At 39.5% G+C, this 18,385-nt stretch overlaps 1 protein-coding gene and 1 long non-coding RNA gene across 11 annotated transcripts in view; one reads left to right on the plus strand and one right to left on the minus strand.

Moving 5' to 3' along the window:
* The window catches only part of LOC111249930 (gamma-aminobutyric acid receptor subunit alpha-6-like), a 126,650-nt gene that overhangs the window by 58,153 nt on the left and 50,112 nt on the right, over positions 1–18,385 (minus strand). For 5 of the 7 annotated variants that reach the window (XM_086980381.1, XM_022804406.2, XM_086980396.1 and 2 more), the window contains one exon: positions 1,596–1,825. In XM_086980381.1, the coding sequence (XP_086836507.1) occupies positions 1,596–1,825 (230 nt within the window). Of the gene's footprint in view, positions 1–1,595; positions 1,826–8,071; positions 8,346–18,385 lie in introns of those variants that run through there. The other 2 variants (XM_086980397.1, XM_086980398.1) reach the window with 2 other exon arrangements.
* Positions 10,141–18,154, plus strand: LOC111249945 (uncharacterized). 4 transcript variants are annotated; one of them, XR_015321346.1, is made up of 5 exons: positions 10,141–12,394; positions 15,289–15,420; positions 16,960–17,098; positions 17,263–17,515; positions 17,738–18,154. It is a non-coding gene; the product is annotated as an uncharacterized LOC111249945 (long non-coding RNA). The 4 variants fall into 4 exon arrangements; XR_015321342.1 differs by having other exon boundaries at positions 10,142–12,532; XR_002673135.2 differs by lacking the exon at positions 15,289–15,420 and having other exon boundaries at positions 10,146–12,532.

Genomic DNA, 18,385 nt, shown 5'->3' on the forward strand with positions numbered 1-18,385 from the left:
ATTGATAGGTCATTGGTTAGTTAAGTTCATATATAAATAGGAAAATTTATTTCTAAAACATAGTGAAATTATTTATATTAGAAAATATTTTTTCAAATAAAAGTATCTTTTTTAGATAATTTTCAGAGGGATGGACTCGCATGGGCAGATTCTTTTGTATTAAATGTAAAAAAAAAAAAGAAAATGCAAGTCATTTTCATTTTTTGCCGAACAGAAATGCGGCGTTTCACTTAAATTCTAGTAAGAAATTAATTTATTTTTTATCTGCCGTTACTCTATACGACTTTCTCCCATCTTTTTAATCCACTTATCATTTCTCGCCAGAGATGTTCAGGTCTAGTGTTGAAACATAGGTTTAGTCAGCTTTTAAAACATTCTTTATAAACGGCTTTTATATTCAGATACACAGCTATGAACTTGATCGGGAAAGTTGATTATTTGTGGTGATTCGGTCTGAGGAATATAGTGGGTGCAAAGGAGACTTTCGCTCATGCTTTCTTAGGACAGCTTTCGTAATATTTTCCATGTGAGAACTGGTATTGTCGCTCGGGTCTTTTCTATTGGATAGCCTCGTTCAATGACGCGTTTAGGCCTGTTATCCATGCTGTTTTCAGCGAGCACTTGCCAGTGTACCAGATCCTGCCAGTATTACCATGCTCAAATCATCGTTTTTTCAAGGTGGATATCTGGCTCTGTGCTTAGGCGTATTTCCCGGGTATACTCTTTTCGTTCTCTGCTTTATATCGATGTCGAAACACCACTTTTTGGTTACTAGTGACAATTTTATGAAGAAACCTGCCATTATAGCTGGGTGTTGTCCGCTGTCGGGCGAGATGTTGAGAGTAAATGAAAACCTTTGTTTCCTTAGGCGCATCACTGAGTACATGGTATATTTAGCTTTTTCATTTCTGCTAAAGTTCCCTACATTTAAGATGCCTGACAATATCCTGATAATCGCACTCTATCTCGGCTGATTAACGACTTGTTTGCCATCCAAAATCTTCCGAACGGGAAAGGTATATCCGCAGAGTCAGAGATTCCACCTTTGAACCTAACAAATCAGTTCTAGCAGTCCTCTTAGTTATAAAAACTTCGCTGTGCCTAACACAAGTATCACAGGCCATTTACGCAGTTTCTGACCTCAGCAAAGGCGAAATGAGGTCAAAAATGCATTTTTTCTACCTGAAACCTCCATCTTTAGAGGCTGACTTTTAAATAAAACGCTCTTCATTGACAACAAGCGCAGAGAGAAGAAAAATCTCTTTGGAATGATGACACAGAAGTGAACAAACACTGGAAAGATAAAAGGGCAAAAGACATTGAAAACAGATAAAAATTACTTATGTTTCAATTAGATAATACAAACAATATAACATTTCGTTAATATAACGAAGAAAAAATAGCAATAAAATAGCCGAAAATGTTCACGTGTCTTGAACAATATTATTAAAATCCTACAAATATAGTTCATACAGTATTTATATTTATATTCGGATAGACTAATGACTGTATTAAGCTGTTAAGTGTATCTCTCAGTTTCACTAATTGACAAGCAATTTATGGACGAGCTGTAAATTGTGAAATCGGTTGCTCACCTCCGAATCCAGGCCGTATTCGACGGTCATAGTTCTCTTCGGACAGGAGGCTGTCGAGCAGAAGCGATGTGTTTGCCATGATTTTTTTGGAGAGTGTCGACTTGACATCTTCTAACGCGTCGTTGCCATAAGAAATAGAAGAGGACGACGAAGGAGAAGTACCATTGACGTTTAGTCCACCGTTTCCACCAGTACCGATGGATCGTGTCATCTGCGCCGGATCCGTCGTGCTAGAAACAAATCAATGAGAGGATAGCGAAAACAATACAACCACGTTACGAATTCAACGTAAAGCTTTTTCATACACACAATATGTGTAGCCAGATATCTACACAAATATTAAACAAAGACGTATAAGTTTATGGCCGATCCCAGTCTTAGCATCCTTATGTAAGGTTCTAAGCTTGGGAACTGCTATCCTCCTGCTAACCTATTTGCTCGTTAGTTCCCGGAAACATTATAAAACGTCCAAAACAACATCCAATACAAACACGAATCACTTCCGGTTGCTAAAATTATCGATAGCTTTAGACAGTATCTAAATACTAAATGTCCTATGTAAATTAAATGTAAATTCTAGTAATCTTAGCATATTTCTCATTGCTTTTGTCTTTAGTATAGGTCTCATTATTAACAGTTCAGTATTTCACATTGCCTGAACTGTAATCACACCCAAGTGTGTATCTTTTTACGGCAATCATTTTACGTGCCGGTTTTCCCAATTCATTTGCCCATCCATTGTCCGTTGACACACGTCATAGCATACACACTACCATATTCACTTTTTTAAAGTGTAGTCTTTAACTCTGAAAGTCTTTTTTGATAATGACGGCGCCTTTTTATAAGCCCACATTGTTTTTAGGGATTTGCTTCTGCTTGCTCTTCTACTCAATGTTGGCAGGTGAGTTCGGGTAGAAACCCAGACTTGTTTTCCTTCTTTAGCCACGGCAGCAGGGGCTAGAACATCCGGTCGAGCTGAAATTTCCCTGACACGGCTCTCATTACTATGACCACCGCCGCTACAACCAAGAACAACTTTCGGCACATTGGTAAACCCGACCAGAAAGTAAAAGGGAACGAGGGAGAATTTGCATATGTACGAGGCCGACAGAGAGGGCCATGCAAAAGGGAACCAGCTAGAGAGAGAAACAAGTGGAATCTGTCAGCGCAGGATTACCTTCAAGCTCTAGAAGCGTTTCAAAGCGGGTGTTCTGTAGACCAACCTAAATTTTCCAGCTATCCTGATTTTTGGTCAGGGTATCAGCATGAGACGACCTCCTGGTAACCTGTACGGGAATGACGGTATAGACGGATGAACGGTCGTTCGTTTGGTTGGCTATTGGCCGGCAGCTGGTAGCTAATTGCTAGGCATTAAGGTACAGAAGAATAAAATAGGGACAGACAGCGTTCGCAGAGCAGGCGTTCGAACTACACGTACTGGCAGCCGTAGAGCACAATGGGACCTAATCAACCGTCTACGTTTTTCCTTTTACTTTGACCTAATTCGTACTATTTAGATAGATAGCCGAGAGCTATATATTTGTTGTTTGTGGGAACGTATTTTAGCTTAAGCGGCCGTTTCGTTCCCGCAGAGTCTATATCGCTCCTGTTGTCGCGCCTTTTCACGTATTTTTGCAGCTAGTTCAACTTGAAAGACAAGGAGCGTCACGGGATCTCTATACATTCCTGAAATGTCGAGTCCGTGATTTCCTGTAGATACGCTGTTCATTGAATTAGGGACGGCTTGTTCCATTCTCCTCCTTGCTCAATCCCGTTTCGGACAAGACACGTTCCGAAAGAAGGGCATCGCCAACGTGACCTCCCAGCTGCTCAAAACAACAGCTGGTAGAACAGCAATGCACAACGTTCGAGTACTTGCCGGCCGCGCATCCGCCATCCAACAGTAATGTGAGTAACAGAGTCATACATAAGTGAGACCGAGAATAACGGTATAGGCAAACGAATAGCTGAACTGGCAAATATGACATTTTGTCTCCACGGAAGAACTTATAGTAGCTCAGCGAGAAACAAGTAGTATACAGGGGACCTCAAGCACCACTCGTTTCATATATAGACCTGTGTCTCGCAGGAGTAACACACGCATGAAGAACATAGCTTAGAAATGGCAAGAGTAACAGTAAATGTCGAGGCAATGCATAATTCCGTGTGTCAAATATACGAAAAGACATTAACAATAGGAAGAGTTTACCTAACTAAGCGTCACTGAAAAAATTAGACAAATGTTGAGCGTTGAAAATTAAGCCAGAGTAGATTACAGTAGGATTTAAAACATATTAAAAAAATATCTGTGGATATATTCCAACGTTTTACTTCGTCGAATGTATGGAAGATCATTTCTGTTTATAATTTCCGGTAAAATAGAATGGTCAGTGTCGTGCGAGATTATTATACTTATTAAACTCAGATTATGGCATGAAACTGGTAGTTATCTAACACAAGCAATTGGCTGTTCGCATATATATAGTTTCGATATCTTGGCACCCTTTTTGAAATTTGATAAAAGCAGATCAAGGCACTGGCAGCGCGATGGCACTTATGCATTCGACAAAACTCGTCTAGGGCGCGAACCTTTCCTTCTTCAAGTACAAAGTTAACTGTAAATAATTAGATTCACTACTACTGTGATCCACTTAGATAGACGGGCCGAAGCATCGTAAACTGCGAGGTAATCATAAGCCTTGAGGACCGTACTTACTTGCGAATTTTTATTTTGAACCGTCTGTGACCTTACCCTATATTTAAAGCCTTATACCCGCTAATTTATGGAAGGTAGGGCGGTTCTTGAAATAGAGATGTGCGCTTTTAAAATGTTTACTTGCCTAGCCACTGTTAATATTTCTCACTGTATAGGGTAGCACCAAGATTCTCAGTGAGCCTCTTTAATCGATAACCATCGGGTTTTTTCTTCGCTAAATGGCACCGTATTCTTTTGTAACCTTTTATCCTGGATAAAGCCAGCTAAATCCTTGGTTATACCAACAGTTTTTAGGTATATGAGACGAATTTCTGCAATTAATGTCCTTGTAGCTTTTGCTGTTTTGTTTCCCAACGCAAAAATTCCACTCCTATAAAAATAACGCAAAACGTTCGGTAATAGCAAAAAGGTAAAATAGGAATAGAAAAATGATTATCTGCGTATTGTTTGTGTGTGTTTTCTGATCCCGACATTTTACCTAAGTATATGTACCCACCATAAATAATCCTGCATTCGAAGCTGGCATATGGACTCGACAGATATAAAATTGATGATGACACAAAGCAATAGCAAATGTTTTAGGAACACATGAATATTTTTACGTTACAAAAATGAATACTTTTACGTTGATTTTTTTAGTTCAACCAAGTCAGCTAGTTACTCGTACATATTTTTCAAGCTAATCGAAAATAAAATACTAACTATTTTTATAAACAAGGAACAAAAAAACATAATTAACTGTCTTATTCATATTATCGTTAGGTTATTATTTGGAATGACAGCTTGTATCATATAAGTATGGAAATTACAACCCGTGTTAATCTCATAACAATATATATGTATAAGCTTTAATGTTACGTTGTCCGCATGTTATTCTGAGGATACAATAATTTCTTATAATGATAAAACACCTGCAACCGTATAGGATTTGTGTTAAAGCAAAGATTTTTTTCCCTGAGAAAATCTCTATGAGTGAGCATGCCGTTTTCCGTATGTAGATTTATTTACTGCTTTAGAATTATCTGTTTGTTGGCAGTCTATACAAATTGGAAAATAGCAAAAGATTAATTAAATAAATGTCGAAAATGACGGTCTGTTTGGGCGACCCGGTGCATTGAGCGTGGTTGACGCGAACGGTAAGCCCATTTCCATCGAAATGCCTTATCTTGTTAGACGGCGAATAAGTGGATTGGGACAATCGGCTACTAAAAGAAGTTTGGTAGAAAGACTAAGTTAGAACTACAGGATGACCGGTGATTCACAAAAGACGGGCTTATACAAACTGTATGATCCAATAGTGAATAGTTTTCGTGGACTTGAGTTCGAAAACGAAGTTTTTTGGAATGCAAATATGATACATATACGTCTAGACAGGAGGCTATAGATTTCTATCGAAATCAAAATGGTCAATATATTGAAATGAGATTTGCAAATATTGTGACATGACATACATGAAGAGGCTCAACGTAAAGCTGTTGTGTTGCATCTTTCATATGAGATGATGCCTTATAATGATTCCGGAGATAAAACTCTAGGCACTTAACTTTTGACACATAGAAGTCATGCGGTTGGTTATAAACAGAAGCTTCGCTCCTAAATCAGTACATCACACTCCTGATCACACACTAAACCTGGTTACTAAGAAAAACAAATCGCAGACGTAAATAAGCATAAAGCAATAGGCAGATACAAAAATGACCTATTTCTATATGAGGAAAAAACACAGGTTTGAATGATACGGGATAAGAAAGAAACACATTTTTAGAAATAAACGATTTTCGTTCGTAAGGTTGGCCGTATGTACCTCGTACAGACCTGTTATTTTACATCACGAACAACCTTTAATTTTGTACAGTAATCTCTATTGGTAATACAAAAAAAGCAAAATACAACTTTCCCGCTGTAAAAATGTGTGTAATGCAATTGTCTAAGCCAACAGTCGGTTTACTGTTTCTATTAGGCCCACTAGCCTAGGCCTTAACGTCGTCAAGGCGATAATTCGGTAAACGGGGCTAAATCGTTCGACTTGTTAAGCTTTAAGGCTGGTGTCCTATTTGTTCCTTTTAATGTCTTTTACTCTCGGCGGTGTAGTGCTTTCTTTATATCCTAACGCAGCTGGTGATGATATGAAATCAACAAAAGGATTATTTTGTGGATGAAAATAGGCGCCTAATACATATGATTAAATTTACTATTCTATTACATTCTTCACTTTAAATGACATGCAGTAAATGAAAGTACTTGGCCAATCGCACATCTCATTATAATCGAGTGACGGATAATATCGTATCTCCCACCTTATGCTACTAGTTGGCACTATCTGCATGTATTATTAGCAAAAATAATTGAAAAGTATTTCAGTTTATCTATAAATAGTCTTGTTGTCTTAATACTTATTATTTTCGTAAACCAATTTTTCATAAAAAATTTATAACAGTTTTCGACTGTGAGGGCACGGAGTCTTGACTTACTGAGCTTACATCGCAAAGAGCAAAGGCCCATTATTGTCTTAGGCGCCCCTCTTTTTTGTTAAGGCGTTCACATCAACTTTCTGGTTCTAAGTTGCTTTTTTCGGTTTCACGCAATACCCGCCGTCCAGAGCTACTTAGATTGCAATGCAATTTCAGGTTACCTTTATTACACCAAAGGGCAAAAATTGTTAATAAATGAACAATATTTCAACAGTTCATATAATGACCATATTAATAATAGCTCTGTATTATAGTCATTTATATCTTTCGAATTTATTTGTAATGAAGTTCACGGCTAACTCTTTATAAACATATAGCATAGAATTTGATCATTCTTTTCGGGCCACCTCTAAAGGACCAACTCTTTTCGCTACGGCGATCATTTTCTCGTATATTAACAGTCGTTTTCACCAGATCGGAGTAGCCAATATATGGTTTGCCTTAAAATGCAATTCATGCATAACTTAAAAAGTTAGGATGGCTCTAACTACGCTATATTTGAAGGTAAGTTCACAAACAAACCCATTCTGCGCTTTTTCGGCAGCGCCTATCATTTTGTCCTCACATCAAGCAGGCAAACCCCAAACGAAGATAGACGTTTGGGAAATATCGTAAAGGTTAGTAGAAAATTTCCTGCTTTCAAGTGTAAAGCGTCTAAAAATTATATTTACGATGTGTGATTATGTCATTGGCGACCTGCCATATCGAAACGATGTTTACGGCCCATCGGGGTAATGAGTGGCCTCCTAGGAACTACATAACTTATCAAAAGTCATCAGCAGGAGACTTATGCCAAACTTTAGCTAGCAGTTTAAGAAGTAATTAATAACTTGCGATTGACTTAGTAAGCACCTTGAAAGAATTAAGATAAATGTCATTTAATCTCTTGCTGACTGTGGATTATTAAAGCGAGCTGCGCTGCCATTATGCCAACGTTATGTTCACGAACAGACGTTGATTAGTACAAAAAATCGCGATATGGTCGATTATTATTTTTTATAAAAGTTAATTTTTTAGTTCTCAGACACTAAATACTCTTAGGTAGGACTAGAGAAGCATTATATACGATTTTGCTAACTAAGTTGCCTGTATTTAGTTTTGCCTGTTTTGGTTTTTTTCGGGTCGTCATACCCTGACAACTATATACATTTTCTTATCTGTCGCATAAACCGATTTAGCTCTAATTACGGCAATGACTACGCGAGCTGTTCTGAAACACCGTTTTAATAAAAGGGCTTATTATATGCTCTGCATCAGTAGCATACCTCCACCATGAGCAACGATAATACCTGTTAGCCTCGCTTCATTTTCTCAGGGACCGACTGATATTTCAACCATTGGTTCCCATTTAAAATAGTCTACAGCTGCCAAAACCGACGGTTCGAAACCCCAAGACAATTCACGTAAGTATAATAGTAGTCCATTTTCTATAAAATCTCCGTGAGCTTTTTTTCGTGTCTTTGAAAGCTGTAAGAAACGTATTCCCCACCATGAGCACATCAATTAGAACTGAGTAGTTTGGCAATCCCAAGGCGGCGCTAATAGTTCATCTGTACCCAATATTCTGTCGTGGTTCGCTTTGGGCGCGAAAATTCAAACATGACAACAACCAGGCGTTCTGGCTACGGTGTTCGCTACGTTGGTGTAGCTCCTAGGTTCCTAGCAACTCCCATTATCGACGGAAGCTTTGCAACGTGTTCAACGACAAGTTAGACTGGATGAACATTAACTTTGCGTTTAACCAAACCTTTGTTTCACTTTTCCATTCCATTAGTCTTTACCGCTGGCGCCCGGCCGCAACGCCGACGACGATAATCGTAAAAGACGCCCAGCTAACTCTCACTCCTTACGTAAGGTTCCCTGAGCTAAACATTTGATCATGCTACGATCACTATAGAATGACGTTATAGACTCAAATAGGAGCGGTTGGCCAGTGTTAAAAGCTTAGACGAACGAATAGGAGGCATAGGAAAAGAGCAAACTCAAAAGAAAACTGATGAAAACGGAGAAAGGGACGATGAAATGGAAAACGGAAGAAAGAGAATGAAAAAGCTTTATTCTTTACAGATAATCATTTGATCCCCAGGAGTTGAATCGGGATCTTCTTTGGACGTCGCATTGCTAGACGTCGTATGCAAGTGTATGGCGGCAATCTGCAAGTGTGGCTATGTCAGCTTCTCAGCAGAGCCATCTGCTGCGACGCCTTAAAGAATATTTGACAGGAACGGGTGGAAAACCATTGAGCTTAGCGACAAGTGCCGTCTAAATGCCTAATTTTGAACGATAGGCATTAAATGATATGAAAGATATTTTTGTAAGAGGGAATTGCCGCATGTAAATATCAGTTGTTTCGAATATCTATAAGATATACGCAAATTTTTCGTTTTGATAAGTACAACACGAAAATTCGTATAGAACTGTGTTCAATAGAGAGGTGCCAACATGTTCTTGTGAAGATGCTAGCCCCACAGTATGGCTAGGGAACGTCCAACGCACTTTCAATAATTTGGTGTACGCGTCTGCTTAAAACGACGCAAAAATAATACCCGTCATTGTTACATTCTCAATACTTGCATAATATAATGTATTCCTTAATGCTGTTTGATACGCCCGCATTTGACAATAAAGGAGCTGTGGTCTATCTGCAGCAATGAGTTTCGTGCGTTATAACAACTCGAACAAAACATATAGCTTTATATATTTAGTAGCATTAATAACATTATGAGCGTTCAGAGGGCTATATCGACACACCTAATAGAGACAGGCTATAGTAAAACTACAAAGCATTTAATTTCCACTTTTGTATGTGTGTTTAAATTCAGTATCTGTACATACATAATAGCACATAACAGCCAGAATACTTTTACAAATTGAATCGGAGTTCTGTTTCGAATATCTAATCAAACTTGATATTCGACTTGTTAGATCAACTACGTATTAATAAGACAATGATCAGCGATTTCAGAGACAGTTTTCTGCATGTGCGTTTCATCGTCGAAGACGGAATGCAAGCTTGTCACCGTTGTCGCATAAGCAGATTAGTTCACGTGTGCCATTGCTATCGGACTGCGCGTGCGAATTGGATCGCACGGTGGTCGCAGGGAATAAGTACTTGCATATTGCATGATGATAATTTGCGCATGGAAAAGATCCAGGTATCATGGTTCATTGTTGGTGCCGCTGCTATCATTGATCCAAACAAGAGGCTAGCTGGATCAACGCCGTTGTTCAGACCCACCGCCCGCTCTACCAATATCGACGGAACGCTTGAAATTGCTCCTATCGAAATATTAGTTACAGGTCGCTAAGGTGAGCAGTTTCGTTATATACTGAGTGATCCGTGAGCGTCACGTTCTGGCATTTTACTTCTCTTCTAAAAATTACTGAATTTAAATTGAATTGAAAATGAAAGAAAACATTAGTCAAACATAAATATAACGCACCGTGTACCATCAGAAATACAAAATATGTACTGATTTAATTATTATTTAGTTTTATTCGAAACGTGAATGCAAGAACGCGATCGAATCTGGGTTTTTCTCATTCACGTCCACTTCATTGTAGGTAAGTCATGGAGACACAAAACAGATGTACAATGTAATAACACATTGAATGGTAATTCAAATTTAGTTTACTCACGCAGTTCGTTGTACTTTTTTGTTAAATTTATTGAATTCACGCATCGATACACATATGCTAGTTCTATTAAAATCAGAGCCAAAAACCAATGGTTTAGCTGACTTTCATGTTCGTATTTAAACTAAGCCAAGCGCCACGTTTTACTATGCTGGTAACAGAATTAAGACTTTTTTTTTTCCATGACTAGAGTATCAGCCTTAATGCTTCACAAATTTTGGCAGAATCTAAAAAAAAATTATGTTTGGTATTAATGATCCATATTTGTTAGTGTATTGTATGAAGGAAAAGGTGCGGTCACCCAAATTTACGTAATACTAGCTTGCATGAAAACTGCTGCCAAATCTCACAAATGTTCACGGTCGCTAAGCAAACCTATTTTGCTGGCAAAGGTTAACGTCTAAGTAGTCTTTCATCCTGCAGTTGTTTCTGCTAGAATTGCGTTGTGAAGGCGGGTCAAAGCCACGTGAAGGCGCTCGTGCCCGCTTCTCAATTTTAATATAGTAAAAGGTTGATTATATTAATATTTCAATATATTGCGCCTCTACCTAGGCAGCTGCATATCCGGGAACCCCTTTCAACGGCTGCGAGACGAGAACACTGGTTTAGCTAAGGGTAAAAGGAACTACTTGTTGTTGTTCTCTCCCCCCCCCCCCCAGTTTTTTCGTCCCTAACAGGATATGGCGGTGTTGCCTTCAGGTACGTTTTTTGGGTGATGTGTCTGGCAAGCAATGAATGGCAAAAAATAGTAAAATGAGACCGAAAATATACGCTTACTGGGTGGATGGTGACATCTCCATATTGAAGAAGCAATTATGTACTTAGTGTCAGCAGCAGATGATCTTTAACGGTTTGCACTCTCTCCCGCAGGCCGGCTACCTGTGCGCTTATATAAGTAACTGGAGCGTTAATTGACAGTCAAATACTGCTAGATCACCCGTAGCTGTACTTTAATGCCGAAGAACTTGGTCGAGCGAAAGAAATCAATTTGCCTTTAACTTAAAGATGATAGGCATCCTCGATTCCTCTATAATTTTGTCGTTTCAGATCTAACTTAAAAGCATCGAATATTGATACATTTGAGCTAAAGAAAAGTTATTCCGCAGTCATTATGGCTTAAAACGAGCTAAACTTATTCTATCAATTATTGTGTATTGGATCGCCCATAGCACTTGATAAAGCCTATTAGGTGGCCAGGCATTAGCCAGTTTCTCTCACGAGGAATTCTATAAAATATTCCGCCAAATACGAACACTCACTTTATCTCTCTCTCTCTCTCTCTCTCTCTCTTTTAACTTTGTCACTACGCTCGCACTAATGTAAACATTATCACTTAAACCAGGCTGTCAGGAATCGCAGTCAGCGAAGTTCCTAAGCTGTGCCAGGAGTTGAATAGGCCAGTGAAGTAAGGGAGCGGGGCAGCACGCAAAGGCGATCCGGTCTATTCTTCGCGGTGCTACGTAATACGGCAGCAGTAGTGTTACGTTCAAAAATAATGGTAACGCCGACAATGACTACACTCCAGCATTCATTACCAGACTCACAAACATATCGGACATAACTATGCGTGTTGGAGGTAAAATGAGAGCAGTGTTCGGCGTCTCTCTTTCGTGTTGTAGGTGTCTGCTCATCTCCGAACGTGTCCTCTATTTGTGCATGTATGAATAACAGACGTTTCTGAGTGATTTAACTGACCGTGATGATCAAACCACTAACTACCGAATGGCATTATTGTCTCATTATTCGTTCAGATAAATATTTTGTTTCAGTTTTTTGTGTAGTTTTAAAGTCGGTTTTGTCAATGTACAGGATTGAAGAAAACTGCCATGGATCTTCAGTCTGATCAAAAATATTCTTGAGAGATTTCTGTGCGCAGTGCCCTTGATACTCGAGAAATTCTACTCTATCAACATTGCTGTGACTCGTAGTCCTCGTAGACACGAAGCTTTATGGTCTTGGTGGCCACATACACTGAGGTATGAACAGGAAGCGAAGCCAAGGAACAGAAGCTAAGAGAATCTCTGGGGTGACGACGCTGAGGACAAAGGATGGAGCAATCTATCTCAGCTGAATTGAGCAATTTTCTCGGCACTGCATTTATACTAGCAGCGCAGGTTTGCGACGACACTTTTCGTTATTGTCATTTTCATTCAGTGCCTCTGGATAGCTTCTCCGTAGTATCGTGGCATTGTAATTTCGTCGCGTGTAGGCTTTACAAGCCACTCCAGAGATATAGTTAGCGTACGAGGTACATTGTCCCCGTAAACTGGTGCTAATTTTAGCAAATTTAGAATTCAAATAAAGTTAAACAAGTTCGCCGCCGCTGATTTCCTACGGCAGTCGATATTATTTTTGATACTGCAATACGACAAAATCTTTAGCTCCTTAGACGATTTCTAACGGAATCGTTGTATGTTATGCTGTAATGTCCACTATTGTACACTAATTACATCGAAATGACGACCGACGTATAAAACAAATCGCCTTTCAAGGTTTATATCCAACATGGGTTCTGTAATAGTTTGGTGTTATCTACTGAGGTATTTGGGAGGCAACTTGGAAATTACGTGTCTGAGAACAACATCGAAAGTAAAATCGTCACTTTTGGAAAAGTTTAAAGTAGGATGCGAAAAACACATATTGAGATGCGTAAAGGAAACAAATATACACAGCGCAGGCTGCAAAACAAAAATGATACAAAAATCCATAGCCTAGCGCGACGTGAACTTAAAGCGGATTTTCACGTGGTGTGGATCTTTAACTGACCGTGTGTCCTTTGAAGCAAAGGACTTTGGGTTAAAAAAAACTTATCTGAAAGGATGGCCCGCACATTACCCATCTGCAGGCACATTTCTAACCTGCGAAATGATCGAAAGAGTTGTGCGTTACAACTCGTACAATTACTATATTTTAATGTTCGCCTAATTTGTTAAGAAAGAGTCACTTAAAAGGAGTCGCTGATTATTATTTAACGTGTTCTCGTAATGACAGAAAAGCGGAGTCTACGGCTACAATACAGAAATTGTTTTATCTGTGAGGCCTCGCTGATGATTCACATAATAAAAGCTCAAACGGTAAGCTATGGGGAGGTAACTTGACCTGCTCGGCTGCTTCTGCTACGGCCGCCTCTGAGCTAAAGTTTTCATTCAAGTAATGAGTGGACCAGACTGGGATAAGGGTTCCGCTTTGAGTCATCCGTCGTAGAACAGAAGTGTGTGGAATATCAATAAAAATTATGCGATTCCTTCTAGTTCAATGTACTAGCTATCATTGCGACCGACAGGCCTCGCATCCATTCGCACTCTGTTTTGTCAACTCCAAGAACAATTTATAAGGAATAACAAAGACGCTGGAAAAAAACTGTGAAAAACAAAAATATCTCCTGTATACATCTCTGGCCCCATAATACGTAACTACTTCACTCTCATTGTGACGTCTATTATGTAGCACAAACCATCCAGGCTCTTTCTTAAATACATCATGCCCACGTCGTATATATATAATAGTAAGCGGGTTCTTATGTTTAGCACAACTGGAAGAGCAGAAAACACCATAAACAATTCAAATGTAGCTTACACGTAGCATAAAAAGAAGGTGAATAGAATTAAGACGAAATCAGCGGCCGACAGAACGAGCGCAAAACGACAAAAGCATCAACCTATATCTTTTCAATAGATTTCGCAGTGGTCGCGTCCCCCTAAATAATCGTTTTTTCGCTAAATTGATTTTCTCTAACGAATCCTACCACAGCACAGAGTATTATATAAAGCTACGCAGGCTCAGTGTTAGGGCAGCGTAGAACCTGAGCGCGTGCTATAAATTCCCTTGCATTGACCTGATGTTTATAATAATATCTCTGCATGTGCCTCTGCTCCTAACCAATTGTAGTATGATGCGTCTACAGCATCGTTATTGTACAGTGTCCTACGATATTGTGTGTAGATCATCCTGATCATGTTTTCCTAATGCAGTAACTAGATGAAAACCAGCTGATGTTATCAAAGCCTGCGCCCAAGGAAAAGAAGTGCGGCTTAACGCCTGTAGCTTGCCATACTTCGAGCGCATTTAGCTACCGGCCGTAATACGCGGCAGGTCTGTGTATAAACGACAACTCTATACGAGCAATGATGAACAGGGCGCAGACGAGGGAGCAAAGTCCACGAGGGGTCGCGTGGCGTTACTGCTATGGCTGCCACCAGTGGCGCTGACTGGCAACAGTGAGTATCCTTTGGATTGATGCTCCTACAAAGTTTGGCCTGAGGAATGAAGTGGTTGGGGCAAGATGAAGGAGCTGAAGGGAAGGGAGCAGCGATTCAATTTATCAGGGAGCAGGCACGTATTCCATGAAACACCATACCACTCGAGTAGTTCGATTCAGTCGAGAGCGCTCTATAGACCAGCTTGCTTCTGTTCCGGCTGCATATATGGGCACGACAAAAGCTACCTCGTAAGGGCCGGTTACATTTTTCGGAACCGCATCGGTCTATGTTGTTCGTAGTGCAGATTTAGGTGCTGCGGTAGCAGTAGATGTTGGTAGTAGCTATTACTGCCAAAGTCATCATCCAAAACTCCATTCCAATATCAGCTGCAGTAGACCTGCAGTTATTCAGCAAAAAGCCGTGCTGTAAAATGATGCTGAAAAAGTAGTATCCCTATCAATGCCGGTTTAAAAAACGGTACAAAAGATGTCTGCGACAGCCATGAGGAAGCAGGAAGCACGGAAATTGAGAAAACAGAGATAAGGATGGGATACGAAAGCGGCGGCAAAGACGAAACGGTTAACGAATAGTTTGCTCCTTCGACCTGCTAACATGATCAATGTCTTCTCTGTTGTTACCTTGTCAAAACCATGTCATCACTTTTACCTCAGGATGTCTAGCAGGGTTCCTGGATGCAGGGTAGTTTCAATTAGCATCACGATATGTACACAACGACGTTTGCTAAAATGATTGGGTCGTCTGAAAGCTGTCCTTCAACTTTTGTGCGGTACTAATCCCTAGCTGTAAGTAATTTGAACTGTATTTTCTTAATAGTTGACTATTAAATATACAAGATCTTTAAGTTGAGCTTGACACGCGGGTCTAAACGAAATACCCGGAATGGGATAACGTCGCCCGTAATAATATATTTTTTTAGAACCATAACATTGTAAAATGTCAGTCGTCAAGCAATGCTTGAAGCACTTCCCGTCGTTGAATAACCTTTCCAACTGGAACCGTTGAGGATCTTGACGATTTTACCTTCACTCCAAGTATTAATAGAACACTTATTTAGGATATACCAGAAGTGTATTAAAATAACTGTCGGTGTTTATTCTGTTTTCAGATGTTCTTTTGTATTGTGTAATTAGGTAAAAACTGATTTACGCTTACAGCTCTCGCAGTCGTATACTTTCAGATTCAGCTCTCTTAGATTTTGCATGAGACGATTTGACACTGACCAAGTCGAGATGCGAGATTTTCTTGTAAGCTCTCTCTTCCCATACGGATGTGAACCACCTCTGGCAAAATTCCCAAAAAAATTCCCAAAATACCTATCATTTAAAACGTTTCGTGTAACTGAAGCCGGAAGCGCTTTATATCACACATCGAGAATTTTTGCTCAACTTGGCTATCGGCAAGCAGCCGTAAAGCGAAAATGCTTGAATAGGATCAAATACCTAGGTCATAGAATACGATACGTTATTAAGGTGATACGTTATTAACTAAAAGTATTATAACTGTGTAGATATATCCGAATATTGAATATGCCTTGTGTGAGAAATTCGAAAGATGTTTTTTTTGTATACGACGGTGTTGGCTGTTGTGACGATGTACGCAAAGGGAACCAACACGACAAAGGGGGTTTCTAGCAGATGCAAGGGAACTAAATTTAGATTGAAGTAACTTTGATAGCTAATAACCCGACGACCGTCTTTTGATAATCAACATCATTATTTCACTCGTCGGCTTCACTAATGATATCCAATATTGTACTGAAAAAGAAATCTATATGTAAATTACTATAGGCGTCGTTGTATTTTAGTAGGTAAACATGCAAACCAGAATCATCCCAGCATTCCGCATCTTCCCCTTTTTACGCTCGTTTATAACAAAATAAAATGTGGCTGATACGAAGGCCTGTGGCAGCATTCGAAACGTTACCGTACAGAAATTTTCTATTTCTGAGACTTTACCTTTACTTATGTAAGACCAGTCATGGTCAACGACCACTAATCAGTTAGCCAGTGCTCATTTGCTCTCTGCTAGAATAACGACCCGTAGTCGTTATAGGTTGGATTACCTCATTTGTCTGCTCGTCGACAGGCCTCCCTTATATCCTCAAGCAAAAGCAAGGGACAACAGCAAAAAATGGCATTTGATACAGAGCAAATGACTCCGTCCATGCTTGATCGTACCTAACATAACGATGTGCTAACTTTTTACTGTTCACTCGACTGACTCGACCTGAAGCTGACGCCGTGGTATTCCCTAATCATCTGAAGTTGCACGACAGAAATCGTCGTATAGAGACTCTGACATCAATATGCATTTGCTTTCAGACTAAGAAACACATCGCAAGTGAACCTGGGCTAAGCAGTGATGGAATGTTAGAAGACTTGAAGAAAGAATTGCGGACGAACACTAGTAGTTAACCTAAGGACTCTGTGATAGACGTTCGGAAAACTCTATTAAGCTGGGGTAACAGGAAAACCCGTGTTCTTGAGACGCTTCTATTTCCCTGTATATACTTATAGCCTTAGAGTGTTGTACATCCTTGATACGCTCTGTGTCGCACTGGTTTCTGCCTATGTAATAATTAAAGTTTATTATTTTTTTTTCAAACTCAATCGGGGCCATACCAGTCGCTGAATTATTTGAAGGCGATGAGCAGGCACGGAAGATGATCGTAACTGGAATCCGTATCATACCTCAACATCCAAAGAGCAATACACGTACGCACTCTTCAAGAGTGCCTCTATGGCCAGCCTTTTTATGATTTACTAATTCTGTAAGGCGAGAGCAGGCCTAAGGTGGAGGCCCATCATATTTTAACAGAAGGAACAACCACAAATGTTGTTTACGCGTCATAAATGGATGACATCGTTGGCATATTAGGTAAGTGATTATTTACGGATGCCAATAAATAGAAGGGTGATTTGTTTTAGCACTAATGTGGCAGTAACGTTCTGATCATTAGCTCCTAATCAAATTTACAAATAGCCAGATCCTAACGCCGGTCCTTTTCGCAGCTAATGGTTCGGAGCTTTACTCTCTGCTAAATGATGAAAGAGTAACTTCAAATTAATGCTTTCGATATTTTCTCTTGACGATTTTCAGCGCGAGTTCACAGAACGAGTCTACGGATTCAGATAAGCTGTTTGAATGACTGGCTTCCCCGTTGGAGTGCTATGATCGCTGGATGCAGACAAGGCATATCGTCATATGACCACTTAGAATTCCTCGTCGTCAAATCTCCCGCCCCTGTCGTCAGGACATGTATTAAGCCAATTTTGGTGATGAGCTTATTTTATAAATCCTTAGAGCAGCTCGTCGTTATATGCGTACTTTATAATTACGCTTTATAATTAAGATATCTTCTTTTAACACTGTATACATCGGTCTCGTTCTGATATTGAATAGTTGCATTCTATTTAGACAGGAAAAACTATCGTTAAGATTATAGCAAGATATGACCTCGCGGTTAGCAAGAAATAAATCAACGGTTACAAATCCTAAACATTTGCACTGGAACAGATGCTTCTTGACGTTTTTTTTTACCAGAAATCTTCTTTCCTGAATTGAAATGATGATATGATACATCCATAAGCGGCACAGAAAGTTACTACGACTTCATTGATTACTGAACGTTTTGCTTCCTGTTTAACAAACCTCGGCAAGTATAGTTTGCATAGACCGTACTCAAGTGGTAGGATTCCTTCGAAAGTCAATATCCTATTTGTCGCCTGTAACCAGTTTGAAAACTTG

Source organism: Varroa destructor, unplaced genomic scaffold (genome assembly GCF_002443255.2).
Source record: "Varroa destructor unplaced genomic scaffold, Vdes_3.0 BEIS01000001.1, whole genome shotgun sequence".
NCBI lineage: Eukaryota > Metazoa > Arthropoda > Arachnida > Mesostigmata > Varroidae > Varroa > Varroa destructor.